This window comes from Podarcis tiliguerta (genome assembly GCF_965153285.1).
Source record: "Podarcis tiliguerta genome assembly, chromosome: 11".
NCBI classification, from domain to species: Eukaryota; Metazoa; Chordata; class Lepidosauria; order Squamata; family Lacertidae; genus Podarcis; species Podarcis tiliguerta.
In genome coordinates, this window is record NC_139544.1 from 22,184,955 (window position 1) to 22,208,590 (window position 23,636).

Sequence of the window (23,636 nt, forward strand, 5' to 3'; positions counted from 1 at the left end):
GCTTCTCCCCGCTGCCTGCCCCGCAAGCTCCGGGGACAGGGGGGAGGCGCGGCGCGTCTTCCCCCTGTCCCCGGACCTGATGTGAAGGCTGGCGGCGGGGAGAAGAGCGCTTCTCCCCGCTGCCTGCCCCGCAAGCTCCGGGGACAGGGGGGAGGCGCGGCGCGTCTTCCCCCTGTCCCCGGACCTGACCTGAAGGCTGGCGGCGGGGAGAAGAGCGCTTCTCCCCGCTGCCTGCCCCGCAAGCTCCGGGGACAGGGGGGAGGCGCGGCGCGTCTTCCCCCTGTCCCCGGACCTGACCTGAAGGCTGGCGGTGGGGAGAAGAGCGCTTCTCCCCGCTGCCTGCCCCGCAAGCTCCGGGGACAGGGGGGAGGCGCGGCGCGTCTTCCCCCTGTCCCCGGACCTGACGTGAAGGCTGGCGGCGGGGGGAAGAGCGCTTCTCCCCGCTGCCTGCCCGCAAGCTCCGGGGACAGCTGGGAGGCGCGTCGCGTCTTCCCGCTGTCCCCGGACCTGTTCTGCATGCAGGCGGAGGGGAGAAGAGCGCTTCTCCCCGCTGCCTGCCCCGCATGCTCCGGGGACAGGGGGGAGGCGCGGCGCGTCTTCCCGCTGTCCCCGGACCTGTTCTGCATGCAGGCGGAGGGGAGAAGAGCGCTTCTCCCCGCTGCCTGCCCGCAAGCTCCGGGGACAGCTGGGAGGCGCGGCGCGTCTTCCCGCTGTCCCCGGACCTGTTCTGCATGCAGGCGGAGGGGAGAAGAGCGCTTCTCCCCGCTGCCTGCCCCGCATGCTCCGGGGACAGGGGGGAGGCGCGGCACGTCTTCCCCCTGTCCCCGGACCTGATGTGAAGGCTGGCGGCGGGGAGAAGAGCGCTTCTCCCCGCTGCCTGCCCGCAAGCTCCGGGGACAGCTGGGAGGCGCGGCGCGTCTTCCCGCTGTCCCCGGACCTGTTCTGCATGCAGGCGGAGGGGAGAAGAGCGCTTCTCCCCGCTGCCTGCCCCGCATGCTCCGGGGACAGGGGGGAGGCGCGGCACGTCTTCCCCCTGTCCCCGGACCTGACGTGAAGGCTGGCGGCGGGGAGAAAAGCGCTTCTCCCCGCTGCCTGCCCCACAAGCTCCCGGGACAGTGGGGAGGCGCAGCGAGTCTTCCCCCTGTCCCCGGACCTGATGTGAAGGCTGGCGGTGGGGAGAAAAGCGCTTCTCCCCGCTCCTGGCCCCACAAGCGCCTGAGGGGGAAATAAAATTTTTTTTCTTTATTTCCCCCCCAAAAAACATGGTGCGTCCTATGGGCCGGTGCGTCCTATGGGGCGAAAAATACGGTATATGTTGTTTCATTTCATGGCTACTTAAGTGCCACTCTAGGCCTTGTGTACCAATCTTGCTATACTGTGATCTTATGCCATGAGATTCTTTGCTCTCTTCTGGCAGTCTGTGACCGCTCAAGGTTGTAGATGTGGAATGCTGTCCCATTGGAGGTCTTCTAGGCTACAGCTGCATCCATCTTGAGACAGCCATTAAAGATTTTGTCGTCCTTTTGGCCTTTAAAAATACGTTGTGTTTTTTTTTGGAAGGGGGATTAAATGTTTGTATTGATTTTGGTTTAGCTTAATGGTGTATACTGCTTTTGGTGATGTATAGCATAAAGTTGATGGGGGGAGGGAATAATCATAAAGGTAGTAACATTTAAATACTTCATTTATAAGATCCATAGGGGCACTTTCAGATCTATGGCATTGTTGACAATTTACATTACCGCAAATAAAAGCAGATGTTCAGTTTGCTGGAATGCATGCCGTGACTGTACTAACGACAGACAGCTGTTTCTTCTAGATCCCAACTCATAATCTTTGCCATGGAAGCGAGTTATGGGAGCTGCAGTTTATATGGTCCACCTTTTATTGGAGAAAGTAATTTGCATCAACATGTTCAAGTGAAAGCAGTGCAGTGTTCTTTTATGCTATCCTCATTGTAACTCATTTTATCTTGAATTTTTATCTCTCTGAATTCACTGGTTTTGAGTATTCCACAGTTCAGCTTTCAAGTGACACTTTAATGAGATGCTCTAAAATACATACAAAAATCATTGGGAGGGCTTTTTTTTGTTCTCAATACATATGGATAGCTTGAATTTTCTAATAATTTCCATGATCATCTTGCATAATGTTCTTCTCGCTGCTTAAATGATGTGACCTTTTTATTCTCCCATATGGATTATCATTAACTAAGATGTATTATGTTAGGTCACATAATCTTAAAGTAGCAGCAAGAGATTTATGCATTCGAGAGAGAGGACGAAATTGAAGCCATGTAAATGAAAGTGTCCAAATGAGAACCATTTGCTTCTGAAAGCTAAGTAGGACCTGCAAGATAAATGATGGTACCAAATTGGACTTCAATCTTGTACCTCTTTCCTATGATTCATAGATCCCTTTCAGACAACACATTTTTGTCTTGATCACAGTGATTTCTCTGCTAAAACTTTATGATCTCTTGCTAACCACTGAGCATCATTTTTTTTACACAACACAAGCTGTCTATCACTAGGGTCCTCTTCCTCAGTTCCCTAAATTGACATGTGCACACATATGTGAGCGAAGTTGTTGCGGTGCAAACGCATCCGATGAGCCAATCCTGTGCACCCGCTAGTGTATTTACACCGCAGTGACCTTGCTGATGCATTGCCTATTCCTATCTACCTTCCAGTAGGCAGCAGTGATGTGACTGAGCAGATTTTGGGTGAGTGGCGGTGCTCCATCAGGTCTTTCTCTACTGGGGAATTGAATCTGAGCCTCAGGAAATATGTGTTCTGGCTATTATAAAAGTTAGCATTGTGCAAAAGAAAATATTAGCTGTATGTGAAGGAGTGTGAACAAGCACAATCTTTAATGGGTGCAGGATGAAATGATAGGGAGTTGTCCTCCTCCATTAACCTTGCACAAAAGTTGACAGAAGTTAGTAGCCCACAAAACAAATTACTAGCAAATCCATTCACATATAGTTAAATTAATCACTTGTGGCAAATCAGTTTCCTGAAAGAAAAAACAAACAAACCTTGTATCTTCTGATCTTTCTTTCTTTCTTTCAAAGCTTTATTAACCTTTATTAAAATTCTTCTGTAATCTTCTGGAGGCAGCTTTTTCTCACCACAGACAAAGAAGCATTACTGGAGCAAACCTGCTCTAGTAATTTTTGCATAGGTTCTTCCCCCTCCCCCCGTTTTTTAAAAAATCCTTTCTGTGTATTAAGAGAATGTATTGTATTAAATATTTTCACTGCACTCAGGCCTGTTTCCAAGAAAAGCAAAGACGTTAAGCATTCCACCTATTCTGGTGAGCCCAATTATTTTGACATCTCAAGTTCTAATATAGTCCCCAGGACTTCTGTTGTCTTGTTTACCACTTGATTTTCTTTAATGATGGCTGTATAGAGAATATCAACCTTCTCAGGCATTATTGGATTCTTTCCACCAGTTCTTCTGGTTTGGCTGGTATATTAAATAAGAGAAAAACAAAATAAAACTGATTTTCCAAGCAAAAGATTTGTTGAAAATTGGTTTTCAGTTAACGAGTGCATCATGGACAATATTAAAACACATTTCATATGAATATCTGAGGTGATTCCTTCAGCTGTATCTGTTCTCCAGCCTTCTTATTCCTCTGTAAGGTATACTGCAGCTCCTATAATTAACTTGGGTTGTTATTAGGTTTTCGGGTTCAAAGACAAAGGACCCCCCCACAAGGCCCTTTCACTATAAAGCTTGAGGCACACTGAGTTAGATCTAGACTTCAATTCGCATTGGTGCAAGGGAGCAAGCAGGCAATTTTCACTTCATCCTTTCCTGTGCGGCTACTGGTGCCTTCTGAAAATCTGCTCCAGAGAGTTGTGGGACAATGGGGCAATTGATGTTTATTGCCTCCCCTGTTCCTTCAGAGGGAGCCTCCTCCAGATTTTTTTGCCTGCCGTGAATGGTGTTAACGGAAAAATCTGAGGACAAAACCAAAGACACCAACCAGGATTACTTGGAGCAAAACAGCAGCCTGTAGGCTTGGCCTTTATTGATCTGTTGCAACAGGGTGCTCCCCTCACCTGCAGGAGAGAGGAGAGACCCACAAAAATGGTGTGCAAGGCCTTATAAAGACTTTTGAAATTGCCACCCTGTAGATCAAGACCACCCCCAGAAACATCATACATACATCACAGAAGGGGTGTAACCTAAGACCACCCCTCAGATACATCACACCTACATCACAGAAAAGGCGGTCTAAAACAGAAATTTGAATATTGTTTTTCTCCTGTTGTTGTTTATCTCCTGTCTGGCAGGTTACTTGATTGGATTGCCTGGGGAGCCTGGCCATTCTTTTGTAGTGATAAATACTTAGTTCCTGGGCCATGTCACAGGCTCACACCCTATTCATACAGACATACCCTTAAGACAGGATTTGTGAAGGAAAAGACAATGGGGAGGCTTTTCCAGTTTGACCTTGCAGAGAAAACATTTGCTCAGTTTAGGAATCAAAATGGTTCCAGGTTGGCCTTCCTGTGCTGAGGCTAAGGCCATAAAAGTCCTATCACAATGGAACTGGGCCCTTTCTTTTGCTGAAAGAACCCCACCCTCTCATTCGCCTCTTGTAAGCAATCTGGCTGGGACCAGCCACCTTTGTGGGGCTGACTGCTTCTTCAATGCAGTACCAATACTGCAAATAGCTGGAGAGTGTCCTGTAGTTCTCTGCCCAGCAGAGATCAAATGACACAAGAAGCCAATAAGATTCCATTTAGACCCGTAAAGCTACTGACTTTGACCTGGCCCCTAAGTTTGTCCAAGCTTAGTTTGAGTCCTTGCTTGATTCCCCACCGAACTTCTGCTTGCCTCTGTATTGAAACAAATGCTTGGCTCCAGGCCACCAGTCCCGATAACTTGATTTTCACTCCCTACCTCTTGAGATGCATTCGGTAGTAACCCAAAACAGCACCGCTACTCTTTTCTCCCCATCTAAGGTTGTTTTTTTAAACCTGTCTCTATACATTTCAGCAAGCATGCAGCGTAAAATATTAACTTTTAACAATGGCACCACCATAGGGCAAATGCAAGGGAGGCCTAATAGTTCATTGGTGCACATTCCACTTTGTCAGGAAGGCAGCAATAACTAATGTTCAAAGGTGTTTAGTACAATTTGGTTTTTGAAAAAGGCTGGCAGATACCCAAAATGTTTAGATAATTTAGGTTTAAACCAGTAGAAGTGTCATATTTATACAAAACAATGCCTCTGAAACATTAAAGAATCCTGATTAGTATGTTACCTGATTGCAGGTAAAAAGTCTTAGGGAAAATGTTACAGAAAGTGTAGAAAGAAAATTGCCTTTCTGGGTCATAGATCTGAGGTAGAGACAACTTCTGGGTCCTGAACATAAGCAAAGTTACGCTAATGGATAGAAAAATTTCAAGTTTTGCAAAAGTTTAGGGGGCAACAACAAATGAATGGAACAGACATGATACTAATGGATGTGTTTTGTGTTTCTTTTGCCAGCTTGGATTTTTGGTCTTTTTAAGGCTTCTCCTGTTCTATTTCTTTGGTTACCAGGGGTTTTCTGAAGAACACAGAACCAGGCTTCATGTTGGCTTGAAAGGTAGCAATTATTTCTTTCTAGTTATCTAGCTTTACATATTTTAGATTGTAAGCCTGAGGGCAGGGACTGCCTCACCACTGATCTGGGAGCTTTTCCAGTTAGAGAGCAGGGTAAAAATGTTTCGGATAAATGCGCTCATAAAATATTTGTGACACAGTTGGGAATCCGGAGCATTTAGCCACCCCATTTAACTAACCACCCCAGGAGTGCTGTAGAAAAACCTGTGCTGGATGAGAGAGGCTGCATCCAGAGTTACCTCTCATTCTGTTTCCCAGCTTTGCTGCTGGCTATGCACTAACTGTAGAGCAGCGCTGCCACTGTATTTATTTACCCTTTATTTTAAACCGGGACTGCTTGCTGCTCCTGAGTGTCACTTCTACCTTTGCAATCCCTCTTCAGTCTGAAAACAAGTATAACACCTCATATCATTAACTTTTAACACAAGATTCCAATTGTCAGAAACACTGTATTTAAATCAAGTGTTTGTTTTAGCGAACAATGTAATGGTTACTGGTGTGAAGCACAAGAAATCGTTATCTAGCTATTTTAAAGCTCTTTCCTCAGATGGCGTCTTAATTAAGAGCAGGCTGTTTAGCATCCTTGACTTATGTAAAGTTCACACGAACTATTCTTCATAAGTAGTCCGGGGCTTGTGATACGGGGCTGTGATGCCTTTTTTGTAGCTCAACGTTTGTGGGAAATGTTAATTGTATTCCATTCCTAAGGAGAGAGAAGTACTTATATATCAAGCTACTCAGTACTTTTCCTGGTCATCTTCCGAATGCTATTAATGGGGAAGCTAAGCCCAGAGGGTTCTCAAAATCAATTAGAAAATGTTTCTCAAGTATGCCCATAGGTAATCTTTCGTTTGCAGGGAGGGCTGGGTGAATAGGCAGAAGAACAGAGGGAAAGCCCTGTTGGATCACGTGAAAGGCCTCTGTAGGCTACTAGTTCTTACAGTGGCCAACCGGATGTCAGTGGGAAGCTCATGTTGTTAAAAAAAAATATTGCCCTTTTCCCTTATGGGGTACCCAAGAGCCCATATAGAGTCCTTACATAGGTTCCCTATTGGTAGGAGAAGATAACAGAGGCCAACCAGAGAATATTGAGAAGCAAAGCAGCTAGTAAGCTTGATCTATATTGAACTGTCGCAACAGGGTGCTCCCCCTCACCTGCAGGAGAGGAAGAGGAACCCAGAAAAATGGCACGCAAGGCCTTATAAAGACTTTTGAAATTGCCACCCTGTAGATCAAGACCACCCCCAGAAACATCATACATACATCACAGAAAAGGCGGTCTTAAAACAGAAATTTGAATGTTATTTTTCTCCTGTCGTTGTTTACCTCCTGTCTGGCAGGTTACTTGATTGGATTGCCTGGGTAGCCTGGCCAGTCTTTTGTAATGATAAATACTTAGTTCCTGGGCCATGTCACAGGCTCACATCCTATTCATATCTTAAATGTGCCCTTAAGACAGGATTTGTGAGGAAAGAGACAATGGGAGGTTTCCCACTTTGACCTTGCAGAGAAAACATTTGCTCAGTTTAGGAATCAAAATGGTTCCAGGTCGGTCTTCCTGTGCTGATCTATGTACGTGCTTGGCTGGTATGCTTATGAACATTACCGTACTAAGACCTCAAAATTCCTATCACACTCACAAGCGAGACATGACTATAACAGCACTCCCGGCACTTAGGAATCTCAGAAACAGTAGAAGTAGAATATAACCATTATGTAACCTTTCTTCATAGTGGAGTTGCTCAACCCCCTTGGTCATTTGGGCTGGCCTTTTCTGAACCTTGTCAAGCTTTACAGGATCCTTTTTGAGGCGAGAAGGCCAGGACTGTACATAGTATTCCAAGTGCAGTTGTATGGACGTGGGAGCATACCTCCTCTAAACTGGGTATGAGTTCAGCGGAAACAGGTGTCTTTCATTTGGCGTTAGGCCACGAGAAACAAAATGGCTAGGTTTCTTGAGGGCTGGATAGCAGCCAATGTAACACCATTAAAAAAAAAAAAAACGGATCCGGGGTGATCTGGAAAATTATAGGCCAGTAAAGCTTAACATCTGTTCTGGGGAAAGTAGTGGAAAACATTGTTAAAATATGGTCATTTGATCACTGTTTCTGTTTTTACCTGCAACTACTCATTTTGTTACAGACATCTGAACTAGGCAGCAAACAGTGTACACTTGAAACATGGAAATTTAGGTGAATAACACCTAATCACGAGTTTTTGGTGAAAGTAGATGGCATTTAACAAGCAAAACAAATACAGACGTGGTCTGTTCGTATGGGGTTAAATCCTACCTCAAAGGCAGTGGGATTGTGCCATTTCTTTTAATATGGTAGCAAAGCCAAGATGAGGAATCTTCACACTGCTTCTAATCCCCACCTGCAGTGGATTTCAGGGAGTTTACCTATGTCAAAAGTAAGCCTGTACTGCTTAGCCAAGCTTCTTCTATTTCCATTTGCCAAAGGCCTGCTGGTTCACATACCTTAACCCAACTACTGGAATAAATGCCGTCCAGAAAAATGTTGGAAGAACATTTCCGCTACAAAGTCTGGCTCTCATTGATTCGAAAGCCGCCCGTTATTGTTCCTAGGCTCTTGACTAACTAGAAATAAAATTAGTTAAGTGTTCAAAACATATGGCAGAATCTATAGAATCACTTCTAAATGGAGTTTGATTAATGTGAGTCATTCCTGAGGGCTTTACTTCACGCTGCCACGACTTAGTATGTGTTTCAATAGAAAGAGGTTGTTCCAACAAACAGAACGATTTGGCACTGCAAAATCTTCCTGAAGATTTCCCTCAAGCGTGGTTCCGATACACAGCCTGATTCTTCATCAGAATGCCTCACACAGGCTATGATGTACAGAGAGTGAGACTGCAGAAGAAGACAAGAGTGCTTGATATAATCAGATCAGTTGTCACTCATTCACAAGGCCACTGTTTCTAGCAAACCAACCTAACGTCAAACGCCTTCCTAGCACACGCTTTTTGGCATATATGTACACGGTATGCAGTGACTCAGCAGGCTGTTGCTGTGGTGGTAAGACTGCAGAGGTATTGCAGTCTTGCTACTGTTATTGGTTGTCATGGCCACAAATTCATATACAGAATGAAGAAAACAGAACCAGACAATTAGAAAAATCCTGATATTATATCTGTATCCTTTCCTTTTTTGAAAACATGACTCATCTGCCGCATCCAGATTTAGAAAATATATCAGCAGAGAGCTTCAGAAATAAAAGAGCCTCTCTGATTCTCATTCTTAAGGAATGCTGAAATAATATATTGTAAAACTGCAATGGAAAAAGCAACCTCAAAATTATTTCACTGGCAATCCCAACTCATTCATTCCAGTGGGAGAAATAGGATGGGTTTCAGGCTTGGGCTGTTACTCTCCTGTTATTACACCTAGGGAATCGGTGGGAGATTGCTGTTAAAACAATATAAGCTTGGAACACTTCACACCTTACAATGTTTTTCCATTATAATACACGGAAAAGAAAATTCATATCCGCTTTGCAGAACAAATGATCGAAAGTGTGTCAAGTCTATAGACATCTGGTGTTTAAGATGCATTAAGGAAGGGGCCATCAACCTTTTTGGGGCTTTGGGCACATTCACAAACCAAGAGGAACTGTTGTAGGCCCTTCATACACTCCACAACCAAGTATGCACTGCAACCTATTCTATTAGCTACAACAGAATGCTTCTTTCAAGCCTAATTTCTGTGGGGAGAAGAGGCCCTTTGGATGTGTATGTGCCCGCCAGCACTATGTTATTTACTTCCATTAAGGCACAGTAATCCCACAATTTACATGGGGGTTACATTCTGGGGATCACACCTAAAGCAAAAATTGTGTGTAGTCAAAATCCATTGGGTTCAATGTTGGGTGGATTGCCAAAGTCGTTTTTCCTGGAACCCTGCCCTCTTCCCACCCCATTTTAATTTATTCCAATTTTGTTTTTGCTGCGCATGGAAAGCTGAATGTGCACATTTAAATGTGCATGAGTTGTGGGTTTACTATATATAAAAATTATTTCTGTTTAAAGTTAATATAAATGTTTGTTAGATGAAATCAGCTGGCTTATTCTTCCTAATTTTGTGCAAATATTCCTAGTTTGCTTTAAGGAGGATATCTTCTTATAGCATCATGTTAGCTATCATGTTTGTATCTGTCAGGGATACTTTATTTTTCATTTATTTAAGAACAGAAAATTAATTAATTGCACTTAATCAGGAATACAGCCACCACAGAAAACTTATGTAAGTGTGTGGGTTACATCAGCTCTTGCCTTAGAATCATGCCTGTAGTCTTTTGTTACACCACAAGGGGTCACACAATATTTAGAAATCTGCCCTGGAAAACTGCTCTGCTGAAGCTAAACAGTAACAGTAGACGTTGTGTAAAAAAACAAAACAAAAACTGTACAGACCAAACTGTAAAACAGTATGATAAACATAATATATATTTTTTTGGTGTGTGTGTGCCATAGCGCTAGCAGCTTCCGAAGTCAGCTACCAACCGTACCCAAACATCCTTTTCATGGTGCATTTTATGCTGAAGGCTGGAGAGGTTCTCTGTGAAACATCTGTACTTTCTCAAACATCATTGGCATCTGATGCAAGTTTGCAAGAAAAGCCGGCTAAGTCTTTTTCTGACACAGTAGGTAACACACGACTGAATTATATATATAATACACCAAATAGTGCCCTGTTATTAAATAAGCTTGCTTGGTGATTCAGGCATAATGACTAAATTTGAATTGAACTAGATAGATTGACATGTGCTGTTGCTAGTGGGTGTGGCAGCATTGCTTTAATGAATCACTTTCAGGGGAGGGAATATTAATTAGAACTGTAGCAACTTTTTTCCTTTCCATCAACTCTGTACCTTTCAACATTCTTAAACTTTGTAAAGTGAGTTGAATCCGACATTTTCCTTTCTCCAGCAGAAAAAACCATAGCTCACTGATTTAGCATATGCTTTGCATGCAAAATATCCCAGGTCCAGTCCCTGGTATCTGCAGGTGGCGCTAGGGAATGCTCTTGTCTGAAACCTTGCAGTGCTGCGGTCAGTCATTATAAACCAGGGGTAGCCAAAGTGATACACTCCAAATGTTAATTCCAACGCCTATCAGCTCCAGCCAGCACGATCGGAAGTCAGGAATAGTGAATGTTTGTAGTTCAGTAACATTTCGAACACAGATGGCGCTGTGGGTTAAACCACAGAGCCTAGGACTTGCCAATCAGAAGGTTGGCAGTTCGAATCCCTGCGACGAGGTGAGCTCCCATTGTTCGGTCCCTCCTCCTGCCAACCTAGCAGTTTGAAAGCATGTCAAAGTACAAGTAGATAAATAGGTACTGCTCTGGCGGGAAGGTAAATGGTGTTTCCGTGCACTGCTCTGGTTCGCCAGAAGCGGCTTAGTCATGCTGGCCACATGACCTGGAAGCTGTACGCTGGCTCCCTCAGCCAATAAAGCGAGATGAGCGCCGCAACCCCAGAGTCGGTCACGACTGGACCTACTGGTCAGGGGTCCCTTTACCTTCAATATTTCGAAAGCATTGCTTTGGCTACCTTGATTGAGCGGGACAAATGGTCTGACTCGGTATACGGTAGCTTCTGCTGCTGGAATAAACAATCCTCTGGATCTAGCCTCACGTGGCTTCCCAAATCCCCAAGTATAACTTAATGCTGGGGTGGCCAACTCCCAGGAGACTGCAATCTACTCACAGTTATAAACTGGCAGTGATCTACCCCCTTTTAGGGAGGAGGAAAGCCCCCTTTTTGGGGGTGCAGAGCTTTTTGTAGGGGAGCCGAAGTTGTTTAGCTTCTTTGGGGGGAGCCAGTGATCTCCGTCCAGTGATCTACCTGTTGAACGTGCCTGCCATAATGGATGTTAATGATGATTATTAAAAAGTAGGACATACAGTTTCATCATCAGTACATCTATCATCAATACAGCTGTAAAATCATAGCTGTGGTGGGGTAGGCCACCCTTTTAAACATTGCCAGTGAACCATCCAGTTTTGCTGGAAGTTGAGGTGCTCAGTGGAAGCAGGCAGTGTCATGTCAAAGTCAAGAGCAGATAAGGACAGGACCTTGGAGAGCTCCTAGGGGACAGTGCTGGCTGAAGCATTCTTGTCCTGAGGTATCTACATGAAGAGGCCTGGATCAAACTAACCTAGTAGATGAGCAGAAGCAGGGGCTCCCACTAGTGTAGTGAGGCTTCCTTCTCCTTCCCCTGCACCCCCTGTCCTCGCCGCAAACCTGTTCCGGGGTGTTTGGCTCAGGAGAAGCCCCAGATTAGCACATCTCAGTGATGGCTGCCGCCCGAGGGGCTCCAAAAGAACTGTCCTACTCTGAGGTAAGTGGCGAAGAAGCAGATACGGCTTATTCAAGGACAGCTGTTTGTCCTTTCTGTTTTATTGTACAGTTGATGCTTTTTAAAAAAAATGTAGAAATGATATAAACCACTTTGTGAGATCGCTCCTCCTTGCTATACTCCTTGTGCACACTCACACACAGGCTTACTGGGCATTGAACAAGAATGCAATATTTCAGGGGTGGCCAACTCTCAAGAGACTGCCATCTAATTAAAAACTGGCAGCGATCTACCCCCGTTTTTTTTGGGTTGAGCTCGAAGATGTAGAGCTCTTTTTATGGAGGAGGAGTTCCATTTTTGGGGGGGGTTAAAGGCAAGGGGCAAAGTCACTCACAAAAATATCACTATGGATCAAAACAGCAGCACAGAGAAAGCTCCCTCGTCCCTTCCAGAGATCATACAACAATGGAGGGTGGGGTGAGGGGGTGTGGCAGGAGCGACACAAGGATGGGAGCCAGAGATCGACTGTGAACTACCATAACCTTGTGGGGATCTACCAGTAGATCACGATCGACCTGTTGGACATCCCTGCTGTATTTAATAAACACAGGCATTGCAACTAGCTTGTCCATTTCGTCAAGGCCACCCTGCCCTAAATATTTCCTTTTGGTAACTGGAGTGTGGATGGTGCGGAGGATGCTACTCAGAGAGCAAAGAGTGAATGCTAATGGGCCAGCTTGCGCTCTTATTGTCCTCTCTTTCTGAGCCCCTTGAGTCTTCTCTTGGCCCCACTGTGCTCGAGTTAATGCAGCTCAAGGGCTGCAGCAACTCTCCTGCATATTCTGAGCATGAGCCAGAAAGAAAAGCTCAAGGGGGTAGGATATGGGCTGGAATTGATTTTGTTTTAAATTACCCAGGGCTCCTCTTAGAGAGCTTTCACTCATCTTGGTTTGCTGGAGGGTGCTATAGAGATGTACTCCTCAATTTAGAAAACCTTGAGGAATAATTTATTGCACGGCTCAATTAAATATATTATAGAGACTAAGCTCCATTAATAGTAATTGAATCACCACCCTGATATTTTTAGCTGTCTCTTCTATAATGTCTCTGAAATCTTTTTTTCTGCTCTGTTACTTTTTATGGAGAGATTCATAGCTATGCCACAGAATGGCAGCTCTTGAAATAAGGAAAATAAAAATAGGCATATAAGGAGAGACTGTAATGTGTGGCTGAAATGTGTAGGTGGATATCATCTATAATTTACTCAGCGTTGCTGTAAGGACATGCAAAAGCTTCAGAAGTAGCTGGGTTTGAGAAGGCTTTCCTTTGTGTGCTGAGCACTAGAACTCTGTTAGAATCTCTTGTACAGGATATGTGTCAGCTTTCCAAATTCTAGCACTTTTTAAAAAAGAAATTGGTTTCATAGGACAAGGAGGAAGCCTTTGTATCAACTCAAAGGCCCTGTTTCCCCCTTAATTTCTTTTCTCCAGTGATTCAGTCAAACCTTATTGTCTAGTAGACATTATTGTTATGACAAAGGCTCTATCTTCTTCTTGTCTCCCTACTTGAGGTGAGAACTTTCTTAGAGTTAATGAGCCAAATTAAGAATTCTGGCATCATTTTCAATCACAGCTTTTCCATATGTTGACTGTGGTCATGATGAAGTGAAGCCAGAGTCTGTTTTTCCCATTCATATTCAGCAGTGCTTCTGGAGCAGCATCATAAAGAGTGTTATATATATATATATATATATATATATGTATGCAGGTTTTGGTGTCCTCGGGTGTCTTCCCGTGTAAAAGTTGGGGTGTCTAGGCGACGTTTCGACGAGGTCTCACTCGTCATCTTCAGGCTGGTGCTTTCGGCTTCTTGTTACTGGAACAGAGCAGGATCTCAGTGTTTGAGTTCCTATAAATACTGTTGAGGAGGTGTGGTGTATAGCCTCCAATGTTCTGGGCAGAGAGGAGGTTCCCAGGCTAGTGTGCCTTTTCTTCTTTTGTTCCTTAATTACTTGAGGGATATCTTGAGTGATTTCTTGAGTGATTTCCTGAATCCCACTTAGGTGGGTCATTAGGTGTGGATTAGTTGCTAAAGCCTTCGTGTCTTGAACTCTTGAACTTTGTGAAGAGTTTTTCTGAGAAGATGGCTGTACTGCACTTGGTTGTGCTCTGGCTTGGCTTCGTGTATAGGGGCGAGCTGTGGTTTTGTGGCCTGTGCCAGCCAGATCTGTGTAGGGATTGCAGGGGGGTGCAGCATCCGGAGGTGCCACCCTGGTTTGGCTACTGGATGGTGTCTGTAATTTATCTGTGGAGAGGGTCTGGGTTTGGGTCTGGTGTGGTTGATTGGTGATGGCGTTCTGTGTGCCTCTGGATCTGGTGTCAGATTTTGTGGGGAGGGCTAATTTCCAGATGTCTGGCAAGCGGGATGTGTCGTCACGCTTGTTCATGTTGTGAGGGTGTTTCTCTATCTCGATGGCTTCCATGATTATTCTCTTGTGGTGATGTTCCAAAAAGAAACACCCCCCAAAAACCAAGACACAGAAGAAAACAATGGCATAGCCCTCCTTCCTTATATCAAGGGCACTACAGATAAAATTAGCAAAATCCTCCATAAACACAATATCAAAACAGCCTTTTGCACCAACCAAAAAATAGCCAATATCCTCAGAAACCCCAAGGATAAAATTCAGTTGGAAAACCAAGGGGTCTATGAAATACCCTGCAAAGTCTGCCCAGCCACGTACATTGGACAAACAAACAGACGAATAAATGCACGGATCGCAGAACACAAGAATGCCGTCAAAAAAGAAGAAAAAACTTCCTCTCTTTTCCAACACATGAAAGAAACAGGACACGAAATTAATTTTGCAGATTCCAAATTGCTCTTTAACATGGAACATCACCACAAGAGAATAATCATGGAAGCCATCGAGATAGAGAAACACCCTCACAACATGAACAAGCGTGACGACACATCCCGCTTGCCAGACATCTGGAAATTAGCCCTCCCCACAAAATCTGACACCAGATCCAGAGGCACACAGAACGCCATCACCAATCAACCACACCAGACCCAAACCCAGACCCTCTCCACAGATAAATTACAGACACCATCCAGTAGCCAAACCAGGGTGGCACCTCCGGATGCTGCACCCCCCTGCAATCCCTACACAGATCTGGCTGGCACAGGCCACAAAACCACAGCTCGCCCCTATACACGAAGCCAAGCCAGAGCACAACCAAGTGCAGTACAGCCATCTTCTCAGAAAAACTCTTCACAAAGTTCAAGAGTTCAAGACACGAAGGCTTTAGCAACTAATCCACACCTAATGACCCACCTAAGTGGGATTCAGGAAATCACTCAAGAAATCACTCAAGATATCCCTCAAGTAATTAAGGAACAAAAGAAGAAAAGGCACACTAGCCTGGGAACCTCCTCTCTGCCCAGAACATTGGAGGCTATACACCACACCTCCTCAACAGTATTTATAGGAACTCAAACACTGAGATCCTGCTCTGTTCCAGTAACAAGAAGCCGAAAGCACCAGCCTGAAGATGACGAGTGAGACCTCGTCGAAACGTCGCCTAGACACCCCAACTTTTACACGGGAAGACACCCGAGGACACCAAAACCTGCATTCCTGTACCCGTGAAAATCTACGAAAGCATATATATGTATATATATATATATATACACACATACACACACACACATATATATATATATACATACACATACACACACACACACACCACCAGTATTCAGCAAACACATGAAAAATGTAGGGAGCAAGGCTGGACCACATAAGGGGGAAGGTCTGCCACTGTGTGTGCGCGCGTGATTGCAGGTCTTTTATATTAGTTTCATTTCATTCATTATTTGTGTTGCACTTTTCTGTTGAAATAATAATTGAAGTGGCTTACAGCAAAATCAATACTGTCTGATTGTGCTGCTTGGTTTGAAATGCTTGCAGCTCAGAATTTGTCTTACATTATTTGTAAAAGGAACTGGAGGGAATTGTACCCATAATGTAAGATAAGTGAATATGTGATGTTGGAACTGTAAGACATACACTTGGCATATCTCGAACCCTCATATATAGCCTAAGTAGTTGCTTGAGGTGGCGCTGTGAGTTAAACCACAGAGCCTAGGACTTGCCGATCAGAAGGTCGGCGGTTCGAATCCCCGCGATGGGGTGAGCTTCCGTTGCTTGGTCCCTGCTCCTGCCAACCTAGCAGTTCGAAAGCATGTGAAGTGCAAGTAGATAAATAGGTACCACTCCAGCAGGAAGGTAAACGGCGTTTCCATGCGCTGCTCTGGTTCGCCAGAAGCGGCTTAGTCATGCTGGCCACATGACCTGGAAGCTGTACGCCGGCTCCCTCGGCCAATAAAGCAAGATGAGTGCCGCAACCCCAGAGTCGGTCATGACTGGACCTAATGGTCAGGGCTCCCTTTACCTTTACCTAGTTGCTTGGGGTGCAATATATTTAGGGAAAGAAATGAAGTACAGGGTGTTCCGAGAGTTGTGCTCCAATAGCCCATGCAATATTGCAAATATTGCCTAGGATACACCATGCATCTGTTTAACATGGTACAGTATCTTAGGACAAAGATCTTGCAAGGATCTGTACAACAAAGCCACTTGTCAGCAGCGGCTCTTCTCTTGACTGTGTCCCAAAATGTCTTCCCTTTCTTAAAAAAACACATTGTGAGAGCAAAATGACATGTACTCTGCATGAAAATGTAAAGCTGATAAAGTCAAATATTATGATGGAAAAAATTGAGATGCAAGTCTATGCAGAAAATTGCCAATTAACTTTGTATTCACAAGGTCTTATTAACGGATTTAACTTATTTTTTTTTTAGTCACCCATGGGTACTGGCGGATCAGTTGAATTAAATCCTGAACAAAAGCAGTTCAAAATTAAGCCATTTCTTTGGCACAGCCTTCTTGTTTGGGTTTGTGTACAAAACAGCTGCTCTAATATAGATGAAGTACTCAAGCATGTTCTATTCTATAAGGAAGAGCTTCATCAGGAAGACTGGTAAGGACAACCTCATAACTTGATATAATCTTTATGGAAATAACCTTTGTGCTTAAATGTTAAATAACCTTTATGTCTAAATGTTAATCACCCCAAAGTTGCCTGTCAACGAGATTTATATTTTTTGTACCAGAAGGAGAAGCAATTCATGTACTTTGTATCGCTTCACATTATCAATAATTGTTCTTACCTTTTTGGCAAGGAGCACATATCAGTTTACTTTTATTAAATTATGCCTGTTACGGATAGGAACTTCATTTCAGCATTTCAAGACAGAGTAATTTTCATATAACTAAACAGCTGCAATGAAGTGTGCCATCCTTTTGGGACAGGTACTTGGCTTAAATTTTGGGTGCTCTTTATATGCAAAGTACAATACATTCTAATTTTGAATGCCTATAATTAATTTTGCATTGGAGCTGTCTTCTTGATAGCTTATGCTAATTGAAGTTTCAACAGGTTTCAACTGCGGATTGTACTCATTGCTGTTCTACAGTATGCTTAATTTTAAGTAATTTTTGCCAGGAAGAAAGTTCTTGGATAGAGACAACATACATGCATTTAGATTACAGCTAATGATAGCCGTGTTAGTACTACAAATTTGGCCTGAAGATCATATCAGGTTCTTCTTGAGATTTCCAGAGGTTCAGTTTGTGTAATCCTAAAGGTGACTAGAATAACGGTGAAAAAACAAGCAAAGTTTGGCACTGTTATGTTTAGCAAATGAAATCATGCCAAGCCTTGGTTATAAGCTGATTGATGATCACTGGAATCTGGAGTTGTCCATGGAAGAAATTAAGGCAGCCACTCATGGGCCCAGTTCTAAAGCTTTGATTAAATTATGGTTTGATGTGAACGAGCAGCTTCCTTGTTCTTTCAGTGCTTAGGGGTGGAGATTGGGTTGGAAAACAGAGCCTGACTTACTGTTATGTGGAAACCAGTTCCTGTGGTTTGTTTCTCCATCAACAAACAATGGGCATTGGTTCACCTACAACGGAAAGCACCCTGAAGAAAGGAGCACCCTTTGAGTAGCATGCACCGACATGTTGCCCTTTCACTTTTAGTCATTGTTTAATTTAAACCATGGTTTAAAGTCACATGCAAACAATGCCATTGTGTTGTTTTCATTTTAAAGCTTCCTCCACAGTGATTGTAGCTGTATGGGGAGGCTTATGGTTTCATCTGCACTGACACAGAAATGTGCAGCTCAAGTCCATTTTCACATGGTTAGAGCCACCAGAGGAACTCTTCAAAGTGGCAACCATTTTTTCTATACTTGGTTTGAAGTCCAGTGTAAGGAAAGTGTAGAATGAGGTGAGCAGGTCTGTTGGAAACACCTCAGCTGTTTGACTCTCTCTAATTTCAAATCCTATAAATCAGCTTAATCTGTAGCATTGCTCAGTTGGCTAGAGTGCTCATAAAGCTCAGTTGGCTAGAGTGTGGTGCTGATAATGCCAAGGTTGCTGTTTTGATCCCTGTATGGGACACTTGCATATTCCTGCATTGCAGGGGGTTGGATGAGATGATCCTCATGCTCCCTTCCAACTCTATGATTCTATGATATCACCTGAAAGAAAGGACAGAGCTGGCCAGTTCATCTTTTAGGAAAGGCTGACCCGTTTCCTCGCTTTCAGTTTCTGTAACACTCTTATCCTAAACCAGTGATGGCCCTCCAGCTGATGGCCCTTCTGAAAGCACCTTTCTCATGAAACCTCTTCTTCTCCTACTGTCTCCTTCCTTTCTCATGAAACCTCTTCTTCTCCTACTGTCAAATCTGGGGAACTCAACAACTAATTATTGCATTATTTACTGCAAGCTCCCCATCCCCACTCCACCGATGTGGCTGCTGTATGCAGAGAACATGCCACACAATGATACATCTTGCTAAACCAAATCATGGCTTACATCAGTGATGGCCAAACTTGGCCCTCCAGCTGTTTTGGGACTACAATTCCCATCATCCCTGACCACTGGCCCTGTTAGCTAGGGATGATGGGAGTTGTAGTCCCCAAACAGCTGGAGGGCCAAGTTTGGCCATGCCTGTCCTAAACATTTGTGCCAATACGTTTGCTTAGTGTTGATACAACACCAGTGTAATTTATGCTGTTCGTCAGTGTGAATAGTCACAAAGTATCATGGAGCAAGGGTAGAAGTGGGATGTGAAATCTTGTCCTGTCATTCCAGTTGTTCTGAAAATGCAGAATATTCTGCCTTAAACTCTGGTAGTTCATCGCTATCATGGAGAGACTATTCCTGAAACTGCCGTGTGTAACTTGGAGTAATGTATGAAATTTATGTAGTGATACGTTACCAGTGTATATTTAAGGCACTGTTGACTTGGACCAGAGACTCTGGAAGGAAGCCCAGAGGCCTTAGTCACTATGTCAGTGTCTTGGCAGGGGGAGCTGCTGGCCCAATTTCATTGCAATGCAGTATTACCACTCTAGGTGGTCAGAGGTCAGAACTACAGCTATCAGCCCAGCAGGGATAAAGTCACGCAAGAAACCGATAAGGTCCCATCTGTTCCTATAAAGCTGCCAATTCTCACAGAGCAACTTGTTGCTCTGGTACAGACAGCCTACCTCTGCTTGACCACCTGCTAAACCACCTGTTGCTTCTGGGCCACCTGCTCTATAGGGTCTTATGACAGTAACACCTAGGAATCCATAACGATAGCGAGCATTCTTAGTAAACACAGCTTCAAGATAATAAGGTAGTTCTCATGCTTCCCCCATATCATGTCTTATTAGACTGTAAGCTCTTGCCTTACAGTCTTTTTGTTTTTTGTTTTGTAAAGCACAGTGAATACTGGTGGTGCTATATTCATATATTTATTTATCTATTGAGCTACATATGAGAAATATTTTATATACAACAAACAATTCCGAGAGTTTTTATTTATGTTAATTTGGAATCTGTAAGAATATACTCTCACTCATTCTGATCTGCTGCCTTATCAGTTCAATGTTATATCACTGGTATTTTGCGGAAATAAAAATGATGGACCTTGATCTGTTAATCTGCAGTCTTAAGATGATGATTCTGAAAATGATAATATTCATGTAGTGTTCTGAAATCAAGGGGTCTAACCACGAATGGATGTTTTCAGGATCTCGCGCCTAAGGATATCCTAGGGGTTATTAGATTATTAATAGAAATTCTTCTTATCGGGGGCAGTGAGCTTAACTGCAGGCAGCAGCATAATAGAGCAGATTTTTTTTCTTTTTTTTGCTAAATACATGAAATGAAATGAGCTTCAAAAATATAACCATTTCACTGCATGCCTCTTCTGTTTTTCTTTTCCTTTTTTTGTTTTGCTTTGCTGCCTTTCAGTAAGTGCTAAACCCTTAGGGACGGTGTTTGAGCTGTGGTACCCTTTTTTCTTCTATTCTGCTTGTGAAGCCCAACTTAAATCTTCTTTTTAGTGAAGACAGTGCTAAAACTCGCTTTTAATGTGAGGTTCACTAAATCAAACCATACTTCTGGTTTTGATTTAACTTTTCAAAGAGTATCGCTTTTGATACTTGAATAGGACAATGAATGGGCAAAGAAACTGGAGAGCCTGCTCCAGACAGAACTGATGAAGGTTTAATAGAATGTATTTCCATTTTTCCTTAAGCGCTCTGCATAAATTATTTAAAATTTTTAATATTATGGAGTGTCCCTTTGCCCAATCAGATGACATAGTGCTTGATGAAGCTATAATTGTGCAGTTCCCTTTTCCAAAACAGTTCAACAATTATGTACAGCTAATACACCATTAAACATAATTTCATTTCCAAATATGTTGTCTTTGGAAGTTGAGTAAAACTCAGTTGAATACCACCCATCATTTGTTGTTGTTGTTTAGTCATTTAGTCGTGTCCGACTCTTCGTGACCCCATGGACCAGAGCACGCCAGGCACTTCTGTATTCCACTGCCTCCCGCAGTTTAGTCAAACTCATGGTGGTAGCTTCGAGAACACTGTCCAACCATCTTGTCCTCTGTCGTCCCCTTCTCCTTGTGCCCTCAATGTTTCCCAACATCAGGGTCTTTTCCAGGGAGTCTTCTCTTCTCATGAGGTGGCCAAAGTATTGGAGCCTCAGCTTCAGGATCTGTCCTTCCAGTGAGCACTCAGGGCTGATTTCCTTCAGAATGGAGAGGTTTGATCTTCTTGCAGTCCATGGGACTCTCAAGAGTCTCCTCCAGCACCATAATTCAAAAGCATCAATTCTTCGGTGATCAGCCTTCTTTATGGTCCAGCTCTCACTTCCATACATCACTACTGGGAAAACCATAGCTTTAACTATACAGACCTTTGTTAGCAAGGTGATGTCTCTGCTTTTAAGATGCTTTTTAAGATCATTTATTACTAAATAGTAAACTTCTACAGTGGAACCTCGGTTTTCGAATGCAATTCATTCCGTAAGACCGCTCGATTTCTGAAACTTTCGAAAACTGAGGATCAATGGGCGGTCTTCAAAATCCATTGAAAAAATGGGGAAGCGTGCCTCAGAAGCCGTTGCACTTCCGAGGCGTGTTCGGAAATGAAAGCATTCACTTCCAGGTTTTCAGCGTTTGGGTTCCGAGATGCTCAAAAACCGAGGTTCCATTGTATATGGCTATGTGCACATGTAACACTAAGCCAAACTATGCTTTGCCACAAACGTGCTGGCTCCCAAGGAGGAGATTGCAGCTGCTTTGCTCCACCCTGGTTCTTTTGGCAGAGGAGCCGAAGTTTGGCTTAGTGTGTTGTCCAAACACGGGGTCATGGTTAAGCCCTTTCTGTGATATGCAGACCAGACCTGTATCTGTTGCTGTCATTTGTCTGAGGCTGAAACTTGGAACAAAGTGTTATGGTTCAGAATATGACGTGGGTCCTATAAGTTATATCATGAAATTCAGTTCTGATGTGGCAAGCTAAAATACAGGAGTTCTTGTTGGATTGGCGAATTAATGCAAGACAGAAAAACACACACAAATGCAAATCTGGCAGATGTGGGCCGGGCTGGGCTTTTTTTCTTCAGTCAGATAGGGCGTTTGCTTGTTTCTTTGTTTGAATTGAGAGATTGTCCTAACCATTTTTTAAAGAACCCAGTACTCTCCCCTTAATAATCAAAGCTAGCTGCATATCTAAAATAGAATGTATTTACCCTCCTCAAGTGAGAAACGCAAAACACTGCTTTTATCCCTTGACTGAAATAATAAGGGAAATAGGGAAATGATCATTATACTTCCAGTGTAAACACCCTTATTCAATTCAAGTTTGAGTGATGCACAATTTTAACCTAGCGGTCTTGGCTCATACCGTATTGCCAATTTCAGCAAGCTGTGTTCTTATGTTAAACTACATTAAATGAATGCATCTAATTCTCTCTTAGAATTTGATGAGTGTTTTTCAGCTGGCTCCAAGAGCTTTTCAGGGGAATATGATACAACATTTTTGTGTCGCTTGTTACATTTTCCAGGACATTGGCTAAAGCTGTATCATATATCCATTGTTGTCAGCGAGCCCTCCTGGAATCATTTTTCATTTCTTCACACAGTCAGAGTTCTGTTATTTCTAAAACATTCCTTTCTTAAGTCTATATGTGAGCTAATGAGATCTGGTTACTATTTCTGAAAGGACATTTCCCCCCCCTGGATTCTCAGCCATATAACTAAGTCTGAATGAAGAGAAAATGTTGCCAAAGAACCAATAGTTTGACATAAGGTTGTTGACATTGATGAATCATTTTTATTCATATATCACAGAGGTAGCCTTGGGGTAAACTAGCAAAATGGAACTGAAAGTCATTTAGAAAGAGGCCATTTTAGGGTTGCAGATAACGTCATAGCAATAAAGAATATCATCTGCATTTTCTTTGGGCTGACGAGATTTTTGAAGGCAGCTGTCCCTAGAATTAACGTGCAAATTGGATATTTAAAGATCAGCTTTAGTCTTCATAATGTCATGATTTTGTAAAACCCAAGACATCCCCTTGAACATAGCTTTAATGCCATTTTGCAGGAGCAGACAACTTATCTATTGTTTACTTAAGAATCATTAACTTAGCTAATGCACAGGATTTTGTATAATTTTATTAAAGTCATGCGTTACTGCTATGCTCTGTCGATGTTTTGATGACACTTCTGTACAACTATATTACTGTATCTCGGGGTTTTTTTAAATTTGAAACCAAAAAAATGTATGTTAGAAAGAGTTCTGTTTTATAAATACCACAGACCATTGTTTTTTACAAGACTTAAATGATTCGGACTGGCCGTAGCTTACATTATCCATTAAGATTTGCGTTTAATGTTCAAAATATGGATATCTGAAGAAAATTCTCATATATGTCCTGTCACCTGATTAAATAAATCTTAGTTGTTGTTTTTTGTCCAGGGGTTCCCAAACAGTGGTACAAGCTTCATTCACGTGGTCTGTTGTGTGTCTGTGGATTTGTGGTTGAAGACAGGATACGGCACATCCAGTGCATTAAATATTTATATTGATTTTTAATTGTATTTATATTGCTTCTTTTATTTCTTACATTGTACATGGCAGTTTGAATTTTATGAAATTCATATTGTAATACAATAAACTATGATATATAAGAAATAAAAGAAGCAGTAAAAGATATGATTAAAAAGCATAATGCATCTAGCACAGTGCATTA

The 23,636-nt window shown here is 43.1% G+C and overlaps 1 protein-coding gene across 5 annotated transcripts in view; it reads left to right on the top strand.

Annotated features, from left to right (window-relative positions):
* TMEM232 (transmembrane protein 232) overlaps positions 1 to 23,636 on the top strand; it is a 147,491-nt gene that overhangs the window by 27,488 nt on the left and 96,367 nt on the right. For 4 of the 5 annotated variants that reach the window (XM_083403977.1, XM_083403980.1, XM_083403979.1 and 1 more), the window contains 3 exons: positions 5,515 to 5,614; positions 10,123 to 10,292; positions 16,819 to 16,997. In XM_083403977.1, coding sequence (XP_083260103.1) covers positions 5,515 to 5,614; positions 10,123 to 10,292; positions 16,819 to 16,997 — 449 coding nt within the window. The remainder of the gene's footprint in view (positions 1 to 5,514; positions 5,615 to 10,122; positions 10,293 to 16,818; positions 16,998 to 23,636) is intronic. The other variant, XM_083403981.1, reaches the window with a different exon arrangement.